This window comes from Canis lupus, chromosome 28 (genome assembly GCF_003254725.2).
Source record: "Canis lupus dingo isolate Sandy chromosome 28, ASM325472v2, whole genome shotgun sequence".
Classification (NCBI taxonomy): Eukaryota; Metazoa; Chordata; class Mammalia; order Carnivora; family Canidae; genus Canis; species Canis lupus.
This window is the reverse complement of record NC_064270.1, coordinates 26,888,986-26,907,569: the sequence shown is the minus strand read 5'-3', so window position 1 is coordinate 26,907,569 and position 18,584 is coordinate 26,888,986. Positions and strand designations below refer to the sequence as shown.

General features: G+C 43.7%; 1 protein-coding gene across 3 annotated transcripts in view; it reads left to right on the top strand.

Annotated features, from left to right (window-relative positions):
- Nucleotides 1-17,340, top strand: part of GFRA1 (GDNF family receptor alpha 1) — a 203,016-nt gene extending 185,676 nt beyond the window's left edge. For all 3 annotated transcript variants that reach the window (XM_049103309.1, XM_035708181.2, XM_049103310.1), the window contains 2 exons: nt 14,065-14,118; nt 15,257-17,340. In XM_049103309.1, the coding sequence (XP_048959266.1) occupies nt 14,065-14,118; nt 15,257-15,412 (210 nt within the window). In that variant the 3' untranslated portion in view covers nt 15,413-17,340. The remainder of the gene's footprint in view (nt 1-14,064; nt 14,119-15,256) is intronic.
- The last annotated feature ends 1,244 nt before the right edge of the window (nt 17,341-18,584 follow it).

Below are 18,584 nucleotides of genomic sequence, written 5' to 3'. Positions count from 1 at the left end.
GAGAGCTGGGAGTTGAGCAGGATCACATGGCCAGTGCCAGACACATTACTGCTGAACCCTCAGCACATGTGCTGAATCTCAGTGACTCTGGCAACACAGATGCCATTTCCTGAGCCTTTTAAGAAAATGGCCTTGGTGCTGCCTGTTATTTGTGGTGTTTGGTTTATGGTCTTTGTGAGGTCTCTATCATTTCTGTGTATTACAGAGTGTTTTCTAGCACCACTGTTGTTTTGGTCTCTTAAAAAAAGAAATCCAAATGTTGGCTACACCTAACATTTCCTTTGCATAATACTCTCCTGCTCAGATTGAGTGTGTTTATTTCCCCCACTCTCGGAGAAATGAGCTGTGGGGGGTGTCTTCCCTTAGCAGAGGCTGTAAGCCTCAGGGGCCCCCACCCAGGCTGCTTCTGGGCTCCCCTGGAAGCCTCACTGCAGAGCTCTGGACTGGGCTGCCAAGTGGCCTAGGGGCCCGGCGTGATGGGCCCGAGTGCTCCCAGCGTGGAAAGGCTGCCAGCGGCCTCCTGGGACTTAATCTTCCCGGCTCCAGGTGCCAGCAGATGAGCTCAGAGGGAAGCTGCCTCCCAGAATCCACCCACGTTAGCCCTGGGAGGAAAGAGGCTGTTGTAAAAACAGTTTTCGAAATAACTGCTTATAGAGCATTTTCAAAGCCCTTCATCCAAGAGAGTGCTTGAATTCAGAGCTCAAAAATTGGGTATTACCCCGTCAAGGCTGCCTTACAGCATGCTGAAATGCGCCTTCAATTGTGTATTCAAACCCTATTAGACATGGAAGCTTGCGGCACGTCACTGGCACCAAAACACAGACATTTCATCTTGGGAGTCAGGCGTCATTGTAGGTAGGTAAGCGTGTCACCCATCCCAGAGGGCAGCGTCATACATTGCCACGGTGTGCTCAGGCTGCTGCAGCGAGGCACCACAGACCAGGGTGGGGAGGGGGGGGCTTCAGCAGTAGACATTTATTTTTCACTGGTTCTGGAGGCCAGAAATCCAAGACCAAGGTGTAGACAGGGTGACTGGCTTCCCAGCCTTCTCTCCATGGCTTGCACAGGGCTGCTTCCTCAGTACATCCTCACATGGCCTTTCCCTGTGCCTCTGCATCCCTGGTGTCCCTGTGTGTGTCCACGCCTCCTTTTCTTGTAAAAAGAAAGTCAGACTGGACTGGGGCCCATCCTAATAGCTTCATTTTAACAAAGGGTCACCTCTTTGAAGGCCTATCTTCAAGTATAGTCACATCCAGAGGACCTGAGGAATATCAGGTTTTACGATATGAATTTGGGGTGGGGGGACACCATTCAGTCCATACATATGTGTAAGGGGCAGGTACTAAATAAATATTTGACGTTCAAAAAATCTCATTTATGGCATGAATTTAAGTGGGAAAAAATTACTATTGCCATGGGCCTTCCCTCTGTGCACAGGGTTCCGCTAAGTCCCTCTTGTGAGCTTTTGAACACGAGAGTCTCACCCTTGGCTAGTCCTGTGATGGAAGGAACATGAGGAAAGACTCCTCCGTGGGGCAGAAGGGCCATCTCGCCCAGCCTGCAAACGTCTGCTGTCTGCCTTGCTTGAAGCACATGCTGTCACATGCGCGCTTTCCACAAACTTAATTCAAGTAACGATTTTTTTTGTGATTGGCATGTCTGCATGGTAGCAAACTTTGGTTGAACATATTGTTAGAATACACAATACTGTAATTTAAGATTATTTTATCAGCAGTAGAGAGTTTTATAATTCATTTAAAAAGTTGTAATGGGCTCGAGCATCTTCAGTATAGTTTAATAATATAGCATTTTATAGCTGGCTGTAAAATTTCAGATTACGGTTTTAGCAATTGTGCAATTCTATTTTATAGTTTAATAATTGTTCAAATGAAGGAGAGTATAAAGTTCCTAAAAACCAATTTCATGACTTAGAAAAATAGCCTTTATCAAAATCTAACATATACCTTTAATGAACCCAGATGTCACCTTTTCAACAAAGGCAGATCATGGCATCTATTTTTCTCAACCACAAAGCCCTCCCAATTAAGCACATAGAGTGCGGTATCTCTGAGTTACATTTTTTCTCCTTCTTTAAAAATCTTTTATCCCTAATCTCCTACAGCCAGAATAAGCCTATTGCCAAGTGCAAGGTGGACATCAACGAAGCCAGAAGAGCTTCAGTGGAAACAGGGAGTAAATTCGTTCTCTTGAGAAGGTTCTTTGTTTGACAGATGACCGTTTGATCACACCGCTTCAACCCCAGCTCCTAACTCTAATAAAGTCCCTTATTCTTGCCTCCAGATAGCTCATACTTCACCATTCTGAGAGTGAGTGGCAACATGGGGAGCCCTACATTATACTAGAATTGTATATTATTGTTATGTGTAGTAAAGGTATTACCATATAGCATTAGGGAAAAGGCACTATCTCCCATTGTTGAAATTATAGTTTGTGTTGTTATATTCCTGGGGTTTTCCAGCATTATTTTGTCACACAACTGAAATCAAGAAAAGAGGAGGCTCTGGACCATTTACAAAAACACAGCTACCATGGAGCACATGTCAGGAATATGGTCCCAGGACCGTTGGGTGCAGTGATCCTTGGGTGGACCAGCTCTGGATCAGAGCCCTGTTGCAGAGAAATGGCAGCAATCAGAGGAAGAACCCATGTGGCTGGGCTCCTTCTAGCAGGGGTATAGTCCAAGTGGGGCTCCCAGCACTTTTCCACTATGTTATAAACAGTGACTGTGATGTAATGGCAGGGTGTGGGGAGGCTGACTCTGACCTGCCCACCTGAGCAGTGAATAGGAGACAGGGCACCTGCAGTGGTAAACTCTCTCACATCACCCTGAAATGATAGGGGCCTCCTTTTCTCTTCTTCCCACTCAATTCCCCCTTCTTTGTCAGCTCCAGAAAACTTCTAGCTGATATTTGGTGCTTCTTGGGCAGAAATTGAGGGCTGTCTGTCTCAGCACATCTGGGTAGCCTTTGCCAGGTCACAGTCACATCAGCAATGATGCCCACAGTTGGCAGGCATTCTTGCTGTCGTGGGACAGGTATTGGGCGCAGGTGTCTCCTGACATCTGTACCTATTCCACACATGCCCCAGCACATGGCACCCCCTACGTTATAACAAGGTAAAGGGTGGCACTTAGTGACTGTGAAGTCCTATGAAGAGCATAGGCAACACCATCATTCAATTTATGCCCAAACCAAGCTCACTTTGAGATAATAGATTCCAAACACTGAGTGTGCTGATGCTTGACAAGGGATTGTGCAGACAGTAGGCCAACAGAAGTGTGATTAGTTCTCAGAGGCTTTAGTTTTTAAGAAAAAGAGATTGTGCTTAAGAATAGAAAACACTGAAGGATCAGGTTTCTTGCTACAAGAGAATCAAACTTTCCTGTGCACTTTAGTGGAGAGTAACTTCATCTCCTTAACCCTGGGTTTCATCATCTGTAATATGGGAATAATGAGCACTGCTGCCCAGGAGGGTTGTCATAATTAAACAAATTAAAATTCTCCAGCATAGTTACTGAGCCTCCAGTTCAGCACAGCAACTGTTTTTATTGTTATTTTATCTTCCCAGTTGGTCTGTGCTTGCGCAGGAGACAGAAGGAGCCTCTGCTAAAGGGGGATTTGGTGACCTTTACCCCAAAATTCATTGAGGTCATGAACTTGGGCATCATACGGGGCATGTGCCCTGCAAAAACCTATTTTTTATGATCACCTGCTTGTGATGTGTTCTCCCAAACATCATTTCTTTACCGCTTTTGTCAAAAAATGGGAATAATGACTTAAGGATGGGGATGGGAAGACTAGACCCCCTCAGTGCATTCTAGGAAGAGCCATTAGGCCAAATAAATGCACCTGTGGTTTAAGAGGGCAGTGAGGCTGGTCCATCAGAGGGACAGTAATTCAGCAGTTGGACAATTGCTTAACCCGATTGCCGGGTAATAAACATGCTTAATAAAAAGGAATAGGACATCTGCACCATCTTGGCCATAAATATGCTCTCTTGTTCTGGGTAATCTACAAGAATACCTCTGAGCACACTTAGATCACCTACTATAAATAAATCCAATTTCTTGTATCCCCTACTGGCCTTTTATCCTTAGGACTTCCAGCCAACCATGTCTCCCTGAATAACAGTCTCTGCCTTGTGTTTGAGCCTTGGAGCTCATGTGTGGGAAGAAAATGGCTCCGGTTCTCTTGTGAGGTTCAACAGAAGGTTCTCCTTCACTGGACCCTTCCTTTTTGAAGCCCAAGAGGAGTCATACCATGGACAGGGCTGTCGGGACAGGAAGCTGAGGATGGTGTCTACTGAGTAGACATTGTAGGAGTTTCCCCAGAGTGGCTATTGCTGTCTACTCACAGGCAGCCTGCATGACCCCTGGCTTACTACTGCCTCCACGGACACCTCTGTAGCTGTCAGCAGGATAACCAGAACTACTTCCACCGGTTGATCTGAGGGTTATGGGAGATAATGTGTGCCATGTCTAGCATGGAGTTCATGTGCATGGATTTTGGAGTCAAGGGGATGGAGATTGGATAGATGCTCTCTCAGTGCAGGCACTCCAGCTGCAGAAACTTGGCAAGTCCCAGCCTCTCTGAGCCCTTGTTTCCTGATCTGTGCAAAGGAGAGAGCCCCACTCAGAAAGTCGTGTGAGCAGTTGGGAGTGTTCCATGAGTCTTAGGTGGGCTCAGTTATAGGCGGGAGCAGTCATGAATGGCAACTGGTCACAGTTCTCACTGTGAATCTACTTGGTTTTCCTCAATTATCTGTCTTTGTCTACTCAAAGTATGCTTTTCTTTTAAGTTTTTAAATGTTTGCTTTCACCTGGTTTTTCAGAGTACCAAGGGTGCTCCATCTTTTGAACAGAGGGTGAACAAAAGCCCAGGGTCAGTTATATCTGCAGACCACGGCGTTTTATATGAACCTTTAGTTAGCACCATAAGTCACAGAGCCATTATGGGGCCGCACTCAGCTGCACATAAATGCACAGGAGAATGAGAGGCTTAATAAATATGATCTGATGGCGATGAGAATGCGTGTCTGATGAGACAGGCTTCATGCACTTCTCATCAGAGACCACAATGAATCTTTTCTGTTGCTCTTGCACATTTGCATTTCTGACCGCACATTTGAGAAAACAAATGTTTCATTTTAGGGCCGTCCCCCGAGTTGCCTTTATACCATTCTCACTGAATGTTTGCTCTAGAAAACGCCTCCCTTACCCCAAACCAAAATGTCTTTCACACATTGTTTGGCATAATCTTACTGTTAATTGGGCATAATTGTCTAAAATACAGGTCGTAATTGCTTCTTGTCTGAATATTTTACAAATCAAACAAGTTAACCATGAAGGAAAACACTGTTCTTTGATGTATTTTGCAACCTGTATTTGCCCCAACTTAAGGAAAAGCAAAATAGATGCAAGATGATCCGGGGAGGTACGGAAGGGAGATAGGCCAGCCCAAGTGCCATGTTGGGCTTCCTGCTGTAGACAGTGTCTGCACCCAGCGCTACTGGCTATCTTGCCATTAGTGTTAAATTACAAGTGCAGGGCTGCAGGCATCCTTTTTATGGCGTGCTGGAGACTGACGGGCAAGCCCGGGGACCGCTTAGCTAATGGAGGGCTGTTGATATATCGTACTGGACTGTATCTCTTTCATTGCATTCATTTTTAAATCCAACGGCTCACAGGAGATCAAGAGCCAGTTCTATTCAATATCATGTTCACAAGCCAAATTAGCTTGAGCTTTTGCATTTCTCCAGCCCCTGCCCCAATCCAAGAATACTAGCCTAGAGACCACAGGGATCCTGAGCAATCATCAACAGCACCCTGAGGTTTTTAAAGAACATCCACCTTTCACATTTGATTCTCAGAACCACTCTGTGAGGTAAGCAGGAGGGCTGGGTTTATTATAATTAAAGCTGGAGGCTGAAAAGCCAAGAATAGGACCTTCCTAGCCTGTATTCATTTTATCATACTTTATCAATCAAGCTGATAGCAGGAGTAAGTTCTAAACTATAGTAGAAGCTCTCTTAACTGACCCTCATGTAACCAACTCATCCCGGAAGCCAACCTCTCCATTCTCTTGTAAATAGCTAGTGCCCAGGGCTGACCATGTGCCCCAAGCTGGTCACCTCCTGCTCACCTCTGTCCTTGCTCTCTCCATTTGAGAGGCAGGCTTCGAAGAGTCAGGCCCATTTGTTCTCAAGCCTTTTTTATGCTCTTAGAGCTGGTGTTTTCCTTACAGATTTAAATCAGTATACATGAAGGATTGAAATAGGCGCACAAAAGAAAGCATAGTTGTTTTGATAAAAACTAAGCCAAATACAGTGAAAACGCCAAATTCCTTTAAAAGATACCTTCGCATTAGGTGTGGGTGCGACAAAATTATAAAAGAGTGAGAAAAATTATAAAAATGTAAAAAAAATTCTGCACTGAGATTCCTCTGAGGATATCAAACAAACATCACTCCTGGTTTAAAGAAACTAAAACTGGAAATTGTTGATCATGAATTAATTATAGGTGTAGCTTCTGCAGACCATAAGCCAGGGAACTCCAATCAGCAAACTCTTTCTTTAAGAAACTTTTTTTTTAAGATTAATTATTTATTTGAGAGAGAGAGATATCGCACATGAGCAGGAGGGGCGGAGAGAGAGGGAGAGAGAATCTAAAGCAGATTCACTGCTGAGCTCGGAGCCTGAAACAGGACTCAGTCTCAGGACCCTGAGATCATGACCTGAGCTGAAGCCAAGAGCTGGACCCTTAACCAACTGTGCCACCCAGGTGCCCCCCCCCAATTTTTTTAATGGAAGATGGCCTTGGTAATGTACCCCCAAATCAATAAGTGACTGACATTCAGATTTGAAGGTAGAACATTTGATACAACACCTACAATGAAATCTTATTATTCAGCCTTAAAAAAAACAAGGACATCCTACGATATGCAACAACGTGGATGAATATGAAGGACATCACACTAAGTAAAATAAGCCAGTCACAGAAGGACAAATACTGCATGATTCCACTTGCCTAAAACATCTAAAATACTCAGACTCCTGGAAGCGAAGAATGGCAGGTTGGCATTCTCTGGCAACCACAACGGCATTGTGGTTGCCAGAGGCTGGAGGAGAGCAGAAACTTGTTACTCAGTGGGTGCACAGTTTCTCTTATGCAAGAGGAGTAGGTACTAGAGGTCCGCTGTGCAACATTGTGCCTATAGTTTAGGGATACTCTTGTGTGCACTTCAAATTGTGATAAGAGAGCGGATCTCATGTTCAGTACCCTTATCACACTTTTTTAAAGCAGCTTTGCAATAAAAAGTTTGATACAAATGTGTAATTTTTGAGTGATTCGGTGATCTTGCCTTTTAACTTAATTTCTCAATTGACAAATAATCTATGGGCTCCAAACCTGTCAGGTAAGAGGATTACTACTCTAGGCTTAACCCTAAGCTCAACATAAATTGCAGTTCAATTTGGAATACCCCATGGGTGCCAGGAATCCAAGACCTGTTAGACTCTGGAACTTGAAGCCACATTTCTTTCAAGGCTACAGTGCAGCCCCTCCCCTCTCCCCACCCCTCACTCTGGCCTCATTTCAGTTCACTGCACTGACTTTGGAGGCCTGTCTAAACAGTCCAACTAGGATCTGAGCCTGGACTTCTTCTGGGTAAGGAAGCATGACTTCAAGCCTCCCAAGCCCTTTTCCCCACTCCCATCTTCTGACCAGGTTCAACCTGCCCAGAGCATACCAGACTAATGAAACTTGGCACCCTGTGGGCCTTCCTAAACCTGTGCTGAGTGAAATATCTTTATAAGGCTTTCTTAGAGCTTAACATAATGAATGTCTTCTGGCTGAGGTTCAGTTCAGACAGTGTCTTGCCAGGAGTGTGTAGAAAAGCCGCCGCCCCCTTCTCAAAAGGACACTTGCCCCATCTCATCCTTGCCCTCCATGTAGACCCTTAGCCCCTCCCCAACCTTGACCAGGGTCCACGGGGCTGGCAGAAATCAGCTTGGAGGACATGGATCCCTTCCTTGTGGAGCACAGGAACCAGAAGACAAACATCCCAGCCCAGGGGCTTAGAGCAGGTCTTATTTATGTGTCCACTTGTTTTACGCAGCTGACTTTACTGCACATTATTCAGACCAGTGGTTCCAAGTGGTTGTTACCAAGTTTGTAGGACAAACAAATCAGTAGGAAGGTGAGTTTCGAAACAGACAGTGGCAGGGATTTTGGAAAGGCTAACCCACAGCTTGTGACCTCCCCAACAGCACTCACACCTCCCCAGGCTCTCCCAAATCCAACAAGCAAGATCCAAAGAGCTGAAAAGAGCATAATACTAGGAGAGCTCTGGCCAGACCACCATTACTTAGCTTGGATTCACTCATAGGCAGCTTCTTGTTTTTCAGTCTGTTTTGTGTTGAAATTAATTTGGAGGGGTACGTATCAACTACACGATAGGATTGCTGTATGGTGAGTACTGCCCATAAATGTCTCTGGTCGGGGGAGTCTATTTTTTTTTAACACAATGTGAAAATGCAGACTCTGAAGCAGCTTCTGCTCAGTTACCCTTCAAAATTAGGTGCACATCCTTCTTCCTATGTCTGGTCCTACCCAAAAATGTAAGACATGTAGATTTAAGTGGGGGAGTGGCTGTTGCAGGAAGAACCCAAGCCACGGTTTCCCCTCCCAAGGCCCGATTTCTGCTGCAGAAGAGACCCATATGCTAATAAACTGGTATTGACAAGTGTGATGGATGCAGCCAGGTACTTAGTGCTGGGGAGCAAAGTTGATTGCGTTTTACAGTCTGTGTATTTCTCTGTTTATTGCCTGTATTTTGTCATTAAGCAAACAGGTCCCTAATATAGCAAATCTCTCTAATCAGCAAAGCAAGGGAGAGAAGAACCAGAAGCATCATTAATTATGACCATTTGGCTGCAGCCTGGACAGTCTGTTGCTATTGGATTGGGCGACTTCCTCTGGTTTTATTTTCTGGAGGTAGAGCAGAAACTGGCTCTCCTTACGTTCCCTGCCCTGCTGGCTGACAGCTGCCTAAAACCCCGAGATGAGGCACTGACTTCTCTACTGAAACGGAGTCCTAGAGCAGCCAAGGCCAGGCTCTGCGTCAATGTGCTTCTAAGTCTCCGATTCCCTAAACAGAGCAAGTGTGCTGCTCCAAAGCCTGCTTCATCCCCGAGGCTCCAGGGGAGCCTACTGTGGGCAGAGCTCCCATGTGGGGGCTGCGGCTCAAGGGATGGGGGTGGGTGCTGGACCGAGGGCTCCCAGAGACGTGTGTGTCTGTGCCTTCTGAACAGGAAGCCTATTGGCATCGGGGCAGGCTTTCCAATTGCTAATCACTGGGATCAAAAGCAGGAGCGTCCTCATTCTGACTCCAGGTAACAGAGGTTAACAGCATCTAATGCATTTATTAACCCTCTGGTGCCAGAGACTGGGGAGGTCTGGCCCTACAATTACAGTGCCGTGGAAATCCTATTACCCAACGTGCCTGGACTAGCAGATTACTACCGGTGACAATTTTTTAACCCCGCTGGAAGGACAATGTTTAGGAAGTGCCTGAATACAAGTTCTCCGGTTTTCCAGAATGACAACAAGGCTGCTGGGCTGGAGATGGTCCTCCCCTGTCCCTTTCATCCCTCCATCCTCAAAATGAAAACCCCGTGGTACTGTGGTTTGCTGGTGCTGTTTCCCCTCCACTCAGAGTCAGGTGGCTTCCCCCCTAACCACAGAAGTCTGAATTAGCTGCTAGGAAACATTCTTTCATAAAAGAGATTAAAGAATTCATTTTTCAACATGCTGCACTGGTGGTTAAAATGGACTTTTAGAAAAATGAAATCCACTCTCTTCTTCCCTTCTTTATCCTTCTTTCTCTTTTCTTTTCTTTTCTTTTTTCTTTTCTTTTCTTTCTTTTCTTTTTCTTTTCTTTTCTTTCTTTTCTTTCTTTCTTTCTTTCTTTTTCTTTCTTTTCTTTTCTTTTCTTTTTTTTTTTCAGGAGATGTCATATTTTAAAGCCATACTGTCAGGTTTGGGGTCTAGATAGGTCCGGGCTGGCCATGCTCTGTGCTGGGTCCCTGAGTATGCCATTAATGAGCAGGGTGCTGGGTCCGCAGACAGGACCTTGAGCCGGCACTTTCATTATTCCACCCTTAGTTTTACCCTTTACTCAGCAGTAAGAAGTCCTCTTCTGGTTTCTAACTTACCTTCTACCTTACAAGATCTCAGAAATTTTGTTTGTTTTAATTTTCCTGGGACCATCCCAGTTTTTATCACCTGAGAGACAATACTGAAAGTGTGTAAGTACTCTTTGCAGTAGTTGAAGATGTAGGCTACCCTGTAATTCTGTGTTTACGTTTATCACTCCTGACTAGCAAGACAAGTGATAGCTTGATGATGTTTCCAAAAATGCTCAGGATAAAAGCCCTTAAAATGTAAAAATAACAGGTTGCTTAGGATTCTAAAATGGGCTCTAAAAGCCAGATTTTCATAAGTGGTCTCTGGATTTGCATAGCAGATTTCTGACCCTCAGTGTCACTGGAGGGATTCAGACTGCACACAGGACTCCTAAGCTTGCAGCCAGCTAGACAATACACTGGTCTTAATTCCCAGGCTCTGTCCCTCCATCTGCAGCTTATGAACCCTCACAGGCACCAGCCCCCCAGGGTGATGGGGGGCACCACCTGTACTTGATGCTAGTCAGTCTAGGCAGCAGACCCACTGGCTCTCGTAATGGGCACTTCAGGTTTGATGTAGGATTGGGGAAAAAAAAAAAACCTCATGAGTATGCATGATCTTTTGATTCTGTTACCCAGAATAACAATAACTGGTATTGTTAAAATGACAATATAAAACAATATAAAATATTCCAATAACTGGTAACAGTCTGCCCTTCGCTTTCTTTTTTTTATTATAAATTTATTTTTTATTGGTGTTCAATTTGCCAACATACAGAATAACACCCAGTGCTCAACCCGTCAAGTGCCCACCTCAGTGCCCATGCCCTTCTCTTTCTAATCAGATTCCCAGACCTTCCTGTGATCCATGTGAGGTTCAGGTAGAACTCCAGGATCCGCTCTGCCTCTGCAGTTGGGAGTTTCCACTCTAATTGGGAAGCTGTGTTAATATGCCATGTAAGCAGAGTATTTAAAGGCCGGTGTGTATGCACTGCTAAGCTTCTGGAGTGCTAAGTGCTTCTTTGGGTTGGGAAGGCATTTAACGGGAGAAGGCATTTTCTCAAGAGCATTTGCAGGGGCCTGGATACACACTATTATCTTTACTCTGCAGGTTATCTACTTATGCCAATGAGAATGGTCCTCAAGGCAAGAAGAACTTGGAGATGCTTCCTCCAGTTATTGTGAAGCCAATGGGGCTACAGGGAGACAGGCCTCACATTGACCATTTCCTTTAGGTAGATGCCAACGGGATGCCTGCTTTGGGGGAAAAAGCTCAGAGATTTCAAAGACCTGAAGCTGGTCTAAATGTTTTCTCATGTGTGATGGAGCAATAATCCCCACTGTTTCCAGATAGAAGGCAAGAGCCTGCATGCCTGTAAACCTACATGCAGTGTGAAACCCTCAGTGACCAATGCGGGTCAGACAATCTACCTCTGCAGATCTAGAGTCCCCTAAAACAGTCTGTTAAGACAGAAAACTTTTCTTATCCATTGATAGGAGCCCCTTTATAATGATTTAATAATGACGGGCATTGTTACTAGTATTTCAGCAGATTCCTGAAGTGACTCCGTATGGCTAATGAGTATGTCAGATTGTGTATACAGTGAGTAAAACCCTACATATCAGTGCTAATCATACAGACCAGAATAGGAAGGAGGGCCCCTCAACCCTTCGAACTTCTAGGCCTATGGTTTAGGACACAGAGGCATAGTTTAGCTATGACCACAAGCACAGAAATAACTTGAAGGCACAATGTGTCCCAGACTAGAAGTCAGACTGCTTTCTCTGCACATTTTAGTGAACTTCTTAGTTATGCAAAGGCCATTAGCAAGGGTTTATGTCTTTTGTAGATTATGGCCTAGCAAAGAAAAAAGAGAATGAGATATTTTAAGGCCATTTTGGTATCTGGGCACAATTCCAATCTTGAACAGAAATAAAACATGTAAAGTTCTGTACATTATTCTCTGCAGGTAACAATGCAATGGACCAGATTTGCTATTACTATAGATTAAAAGTAGGCTTTTGGGTAAGGTTCAATTCCTCTTCTAATTTCTCCTCTGATCCTCTTATACATAACATTTAGTGACCTTTGAACAGCCTGGGGATGCCTCACAGTGTCTTATTTCTTCATGGCTATTTAAAGGTTTCTATTTCATATTCGCAGCTGGCATATGCAAATATAGGTAAAGATTATGATGCCTCCCAAGTAGCATTATGGTCAGTAAATTACTCCTTGGGTGAACAGGCCATCATCATCAGCCTAGCATGTCTTCAATGAGTTACAGAAGTCTTCCTGCAACAGGCAGCCTGCCAGTTGCCATTCACTAGGAGCTGGGTGCCCAGACACTCCTTGATTCAAGTGTGATGCTTAACCAGGGTCATCCTGTTGGGACATGAGCTCTCTCTCTGTCTTTGGTGTCAACAGATTCTTGTTTTGGGGGAAGGAGGTCATTGGAGGGGAGTTCTTCATGTGGATTTGGGGGCAGGTAGAGCATGAAGAGTCAAGCATGCCAGGATTTCTGGGAAAAAGCACTGTAATGGAGGAAAGAGCACATTTTCTTTCAAGAGTTTTAGAGACCTGGTCTGTATCCTGACTACCAGTAAATGGCTATGTGACCTTGGAGAAGTCACTTAACTTCACTGCACTCTGTCTTCCTTTACAAAACAAAAGGGCTGTACTGGGTCAGCAGTTCCCATTGTCACTGTTTAAGCGATGGAAACTTCCCTTCAACTCAACTGTCCGGTAGAAGCTCAATGGGGACTAGTTCCCACGTGAGGAGATGGGGAGCTCAATGCTTTCACTGCCACTGCCCTGGAAGCAATTGTGTGATTACTGGATCTGGATCCATAGCACCCTGCACAGTTCCTCCAGGGGATCCATCTGTAAGAGTCCCTGCCCTGTGCCAGAACTCCTAAGCCATGAATGGGTTACTCAACTAGAGGACAGTCCCGTGAGCCCAGAGACTATATCCTTTGGTTCCTATCACCTGATACCCAGCTTTGGAAAATAGCTTGTCGACTGAAGCAATGAATAAAACAAATGAACAAACAAGCTTCAGGAAGACCTATCTCTATATTACTAATGAAGGGGGATTTTTATTGCCACGTTTTTACCTCAAAGGCACATCCCCAAAATGAACATTCAGAGATATACATGAGTTCCAAATATGGATGACCTCAAAACTTGGGGTGCCTGGGTGTCTCAGTAGGTTAAGCATCTGACTCTTGATTTGGGCTTAAGTCATGATCTCAGGATCATGAGCTCGAGTTCCATATTGGGCTCTACACTAGGCATGGAGCCTGCGCAAGATCCTCTCTCTCTCCGTCTACCTCTGCTCTCCCCTCCTATGTTCTCTCCCCACTCTGGCCCTCCCTCTCCTACTTTCTTCCCCCTCCCCTCCTATCTCTCAAAAAACAAAAACAAAAATAAAACTTTGTCTTTAGTAACCTAACCTAGTCTTGGGCTGCCCTCGCTAGCCATCAGCCACAGGTAGCTACTGAGCGTTTGAAAAGGGGCGGGTCTGATATGAGATGTACAATGTCAAAACGCCAGGTTTTGAAGAATTAGTATGAAAAAGAAAGTGTAAAGTATCTCATTAATGACTTTTTATATTGACTGCATGTTGAAATGATAATATATTGTGTTAAATAAAATATGTTATTACAATTATCTTCACCTTTATCTCTTATGTGGTTGCTAGAAAGTGTAAGATTATGTATGGGCTTATAGTTGTGACTCACATATTTCTATCAATGGCCCTGCCCTATACAACTAAGTGATGAGTGAATCATCAGTAATTATTATTCTGTACTGTTTATGAGTGATTTTATGTGTGTGTGCATGTGTTTGTCTTTCTGCAGGCACAGAAGCTGAAATCCAATATGTCGGGCAGTACACACCTCTGTCTTTCTGATGTAAGTTGTGTTTCTCCTTGGGTCTCCCTGCATTTCTAGAGACAGAATCCTTTGCACCCCTGGTGATGACATAAAGGCTCAAAGACAATGAGGTTTCAGGTCTAGGAAGACAATCTAAGGCACCCTCCATGTTTCTGTCCTTTGAGCCAAGTGAATTCTTCAGGTCCCAGGGCACAAAGTTAGACCTAATGTGGGACCCAAGATCCTCATCTCAGAGCTAGATCCAGCACAGATACTATTGTTCCAGTGCCAGGAGACTATGTGACCATAGTCATGTAAAATCAACCAGCACAGAGGACATACAATAGTTCTCACTGCTTACCAGATGTCCTCTGTCTACAGATCCTTTGACCTCTGCAGCACCAAGAGGTACTGGTAGCTAGAGCGGACACATTACTCTCCCCATTTTATGGGTGAGATGAATGATTCTGTCCTGTGCCAATCATTGTGGTGGGTTTGGCATTATGAGGCTGAGGGAGTGCTGTGGTGGGGATAGAGTCACCCATCTAGGGAAGGATAGCTGTGCCAACTGGAAGTCTGAAAGTCAGAGTTCTGGTGTGGAATCTCCAGCTGATAAGTGGGGCAGGCTTCTTTGTCTAGAAAATCTAGAGTTGAAGGGGCAAATGGAGATAAAAGTTGCTGACTGCCCTGCTGGTCTCAATGCGATTTGTGGCTCATCTCTGCATGAACTGATACTTGCCTGGACCAATTTCCTGAGATGAATCTTCCTGCCCTTCTTCAGTGATGGTGAGGGACAGTGGGCTTCCTCCTAAGTCAGTATCAGAAGGAGAGGCATTCCATGTTGCCCTAGCTGTGGGGAGATCTGGAAGGTAGGCATGAAGGAAGACGCAAAGTGGATTTCAATAATCCATAGTGGAGGAGTGCGAAGCAGGTGTTGGCCAGTTTATCATAAAGTATATAAGTGCATTATATCCAGTTCTCACCCAGATTCATGATTCCTTTCCATAAAACTACAAGTCAGTGAATGAAAATCTCCATGGTAATATCTTGAAGGGTCAGCTTTGGTGAGTGGTACAGCTAGTTGGAGGTGAGGGTGGGAGAGAGAAAGAGTAAGGTTAAAATACACTGGGATAGGAGGAATACATGTGGGTGACAATGAAAATATTCTCTCTTACAGCGTGATTATGAAAAGAACGGTCTCTCTGGTCCTTCCAGCCACATAACCACAAAATCAATGGCTGCTCCTCCAAGCTGCGGTCTGAGCCCACTGCTGGTTCTGGTGGTAACCGCCCTGTCCACCTTATTATCTTTATCTTTGGCAGAAACATTGTAGCTGCATTGAAAAAACAATATGGACATGTAAAAAGACAAAAACCAAGCTATCTGTTTCCTGTCCTCTTGTATATCTGAAATTCCAGTTTTAGGAGCTCATTTGAGACACTGCAAAAAGTTTGATCCAACTGGAACTTTTTGTTTCTTCTTTTTCTTTTTTCTTTTTTTCTTTTTTTTTTTTTTTTTTTAAGAGATCTTCTTGTGATCCTTAGGGCTTCTATGGGATACCTTATGCAGTGCTACATTCCATATTGAAAAGGCTTTGGGGCATGCTGTATTGCAAAGGGGAAGTTCGTAAATTCGGCTGTAAAACAAACTGGGCCTATGTTTGACATGATGATGATGTTGATGATTTTAACACTTTAACTCTGGCCTTTATTAGCTAAAGAAGGACTTTGTATTTCTAAAGAATCTCCCGTATCTCATGTAATGGCCTTGGTTTCTGATGACATCACTTTAGCCTAACATGGGTGCAAGCTTATTTTGTCACAAAGCAAAGATTCTCATCAAGAGGATCTTGGTGGACTTTGTGCAGACAAGCTTGCACCAGTGCTCACCTTTCTATATGCACTAGCATTTTCCACACTGTTTGTGTACTGTAAACAGTTCTACACTCTCGTACCAAACAAAAGACACCTGTCACATCAAAATGTTAGTGTCTGTCTTTGAATCAGAATAGAGGGGACGAGTGTGCATGAAACTTCGCAGTACCTTGATTACTGAATGACACTCTCCTAAGCCTTACCTGAGTGAGAAGCCCTTTAACTAACAAGAGTCAAATATAGCTGACATGTCATTCTAATACTCTTTACACGTATGAGGTTATATGTAGAAAAAAAAATTTTACTACTAAATGATTTCAACTATTGGCTTTCTATATTTTGAAAGTAATGATATTGTCTTCATTTTTTTACTGATGATTTAATACAAAATACATGGAGCTCGTTTTCCTCTCGTAAGTAGTGTTAGCTCCAATATTAACTTCACGAAGACAGCTTTTCAAAAGCAGACTCCGAGGAGCCTCATGCTTTAGCAGAAAGCTCTGCATCACGTTACTGTGGACAGGCAAGAGGAAACAGAGCAGCCAAGTGTTGTCTTTTATCATTTCTTGAAATGCAAGAGTGCATACCCGTGAGGAAACTGATGGCCACTTGTAAATGCCCTGCAACATCTGATGGCACCTGTGCCAATTGACACAATCTAGTACCTTGGTTTTCATGTTGCTTGATAAAGGCAGGTTTGACTGGGCTGGAGGACAGGAACATGCTGCCCTCTATTCTGAAGCAGATCTGTGCCAGGGTACAGTTCTTTTCCTAAGGGTTGTCTTGACTCTCAACAATGATGACCTGGTCACTGTTGAGAGTGATTTGGTTTGAAGGTCATCAGGAATCTACTTGCATCTTGTTATGTGTCCTCCATGACAGACTGTGACTGACTGTGGAAAGAAAGGCTACTGGATCAAGAGGACCAACCATAGGTCTATAGAGATGAGTTGGCTGGCAGAGATACACAGAACAGAACAGGACTTTGGAAACAAGGCATCTGGCTTGTTCACTGCTCATCATCTCCCATCATTCTCGTCCTGAAGTGCACTTTTGAAGTCTGGTTGATGGTGACATTCAGAATCTACAATGATCGAGTGCTAGGAGCCATGCTTCTCCAACACTGAGTAGAGAAGAGGAGAATCCACCTGAATAGAGTGCTGGGAGCATTAATCTCCCCACATCAGTAGAGGGGCTGGAGGAGAAATCCAAGGTGCACAGTTCATACTGACCCCCTTTGCCCGCTGATGTTTGCCTTGTAAGAATTAATCAAACCACTGGGGTGGGAAATCTATTCAACCCAAGATAAAGGCATAGTCTTTTAGCTCTATTGGTGTTTGAAGTACATTTATATCCAAATGTTAATAAACATAAATGTATAATACTACGTACCGAGTTTTTTCAGTTCAAAATGTTTTCAAGGAAAATTCATCAAACAAATTTGATTAGTGAAAGGTTTCCTAAAGACTCTTACTTTGAATAAACACATTAAATGTGTCGAAATATTTGGAATTCCAGTCATCTATGAAAGCATATCTCTTACAGAGCATATTTTGTTTTGATTAAGGTATCTCTGTGTATCTACACTGAACTAATTGCATATGGGTCTGATTCTACGTGATCTACTGTAGAAAGCTATTGATTCCTTCTGCAGTAAACAGCGGCTGTAATTAGCTTCAGATGACCAAAGAGGAAATAGGAGTTATCAGAGCTAACAAGGTAGCCTTTGGTGAAGAACTCGGGGATGTGCAACACATAAATTAAATTTTGGAAAGCCTCATCTATCAGCAACAAAGATCTCATTTTTCTTTACAGATAGAAGCATATTAGAGTTACCAAATTCTAAATTTGAAAATAAATTACTGATTAAATAAACAGGGGGAAGGATGTTCAATGACAACACGTTAGAGAGACTCTTACAGATTCATGCCAAGCCAAGTGTTTCTGCCATTCAGTGTGATTCTCAGTTTAACACAGTGAACCCAAAACACCATCATTTGCCCCAGGACACTAAAGCAGGCAAGTGACTTAAACCTTTAACTTACTTGTGCAGTAGGGACTGATAGCAAAAATGATTGCTTCCTATCTCTCAGTTCCTGCATTTGGGGTACCAAATGCAAGGGCCTTCTGCTGGGGTTTGGGCCTCTTGCAGAAGTTATCTCATTGTAGCTGATTTTGACCAAACAAAAACAGTAACTTGTATCCAGGTAGACCATGACTCCCACATCAAGTCTAGTTGTGCCCTGCTTATTTGAGAGAATGAAGAAAAGGGACAGTATTGCCAAACTGATTGGAAGCACATTGATTCCACTTTGATGTTGAATATCTTTGACCAATAATATGTTGGAGTATCTTTTTAATAGAGCACATGGAGGAAGAAGCGCACAATAAAGAAAAGGATTCATAATGCCATTTCCATGTTTATTTTTCTGTATCTGATTTCTTCAAGACCCTAGAGTATAAGTTGAGAATTACACAGATTATTTTTTATTAGGTATAGCGATCTGTATCCAGAGTACAATAAGAGTGTGGTTTTCATTTAAAAAAAAATAAATTATTGAACAATTCCTTATTCTGTCGTAAAAAATGTCTTAGAAGCCACCTTTGAGTTAACCAAACCTGGGACAAGTT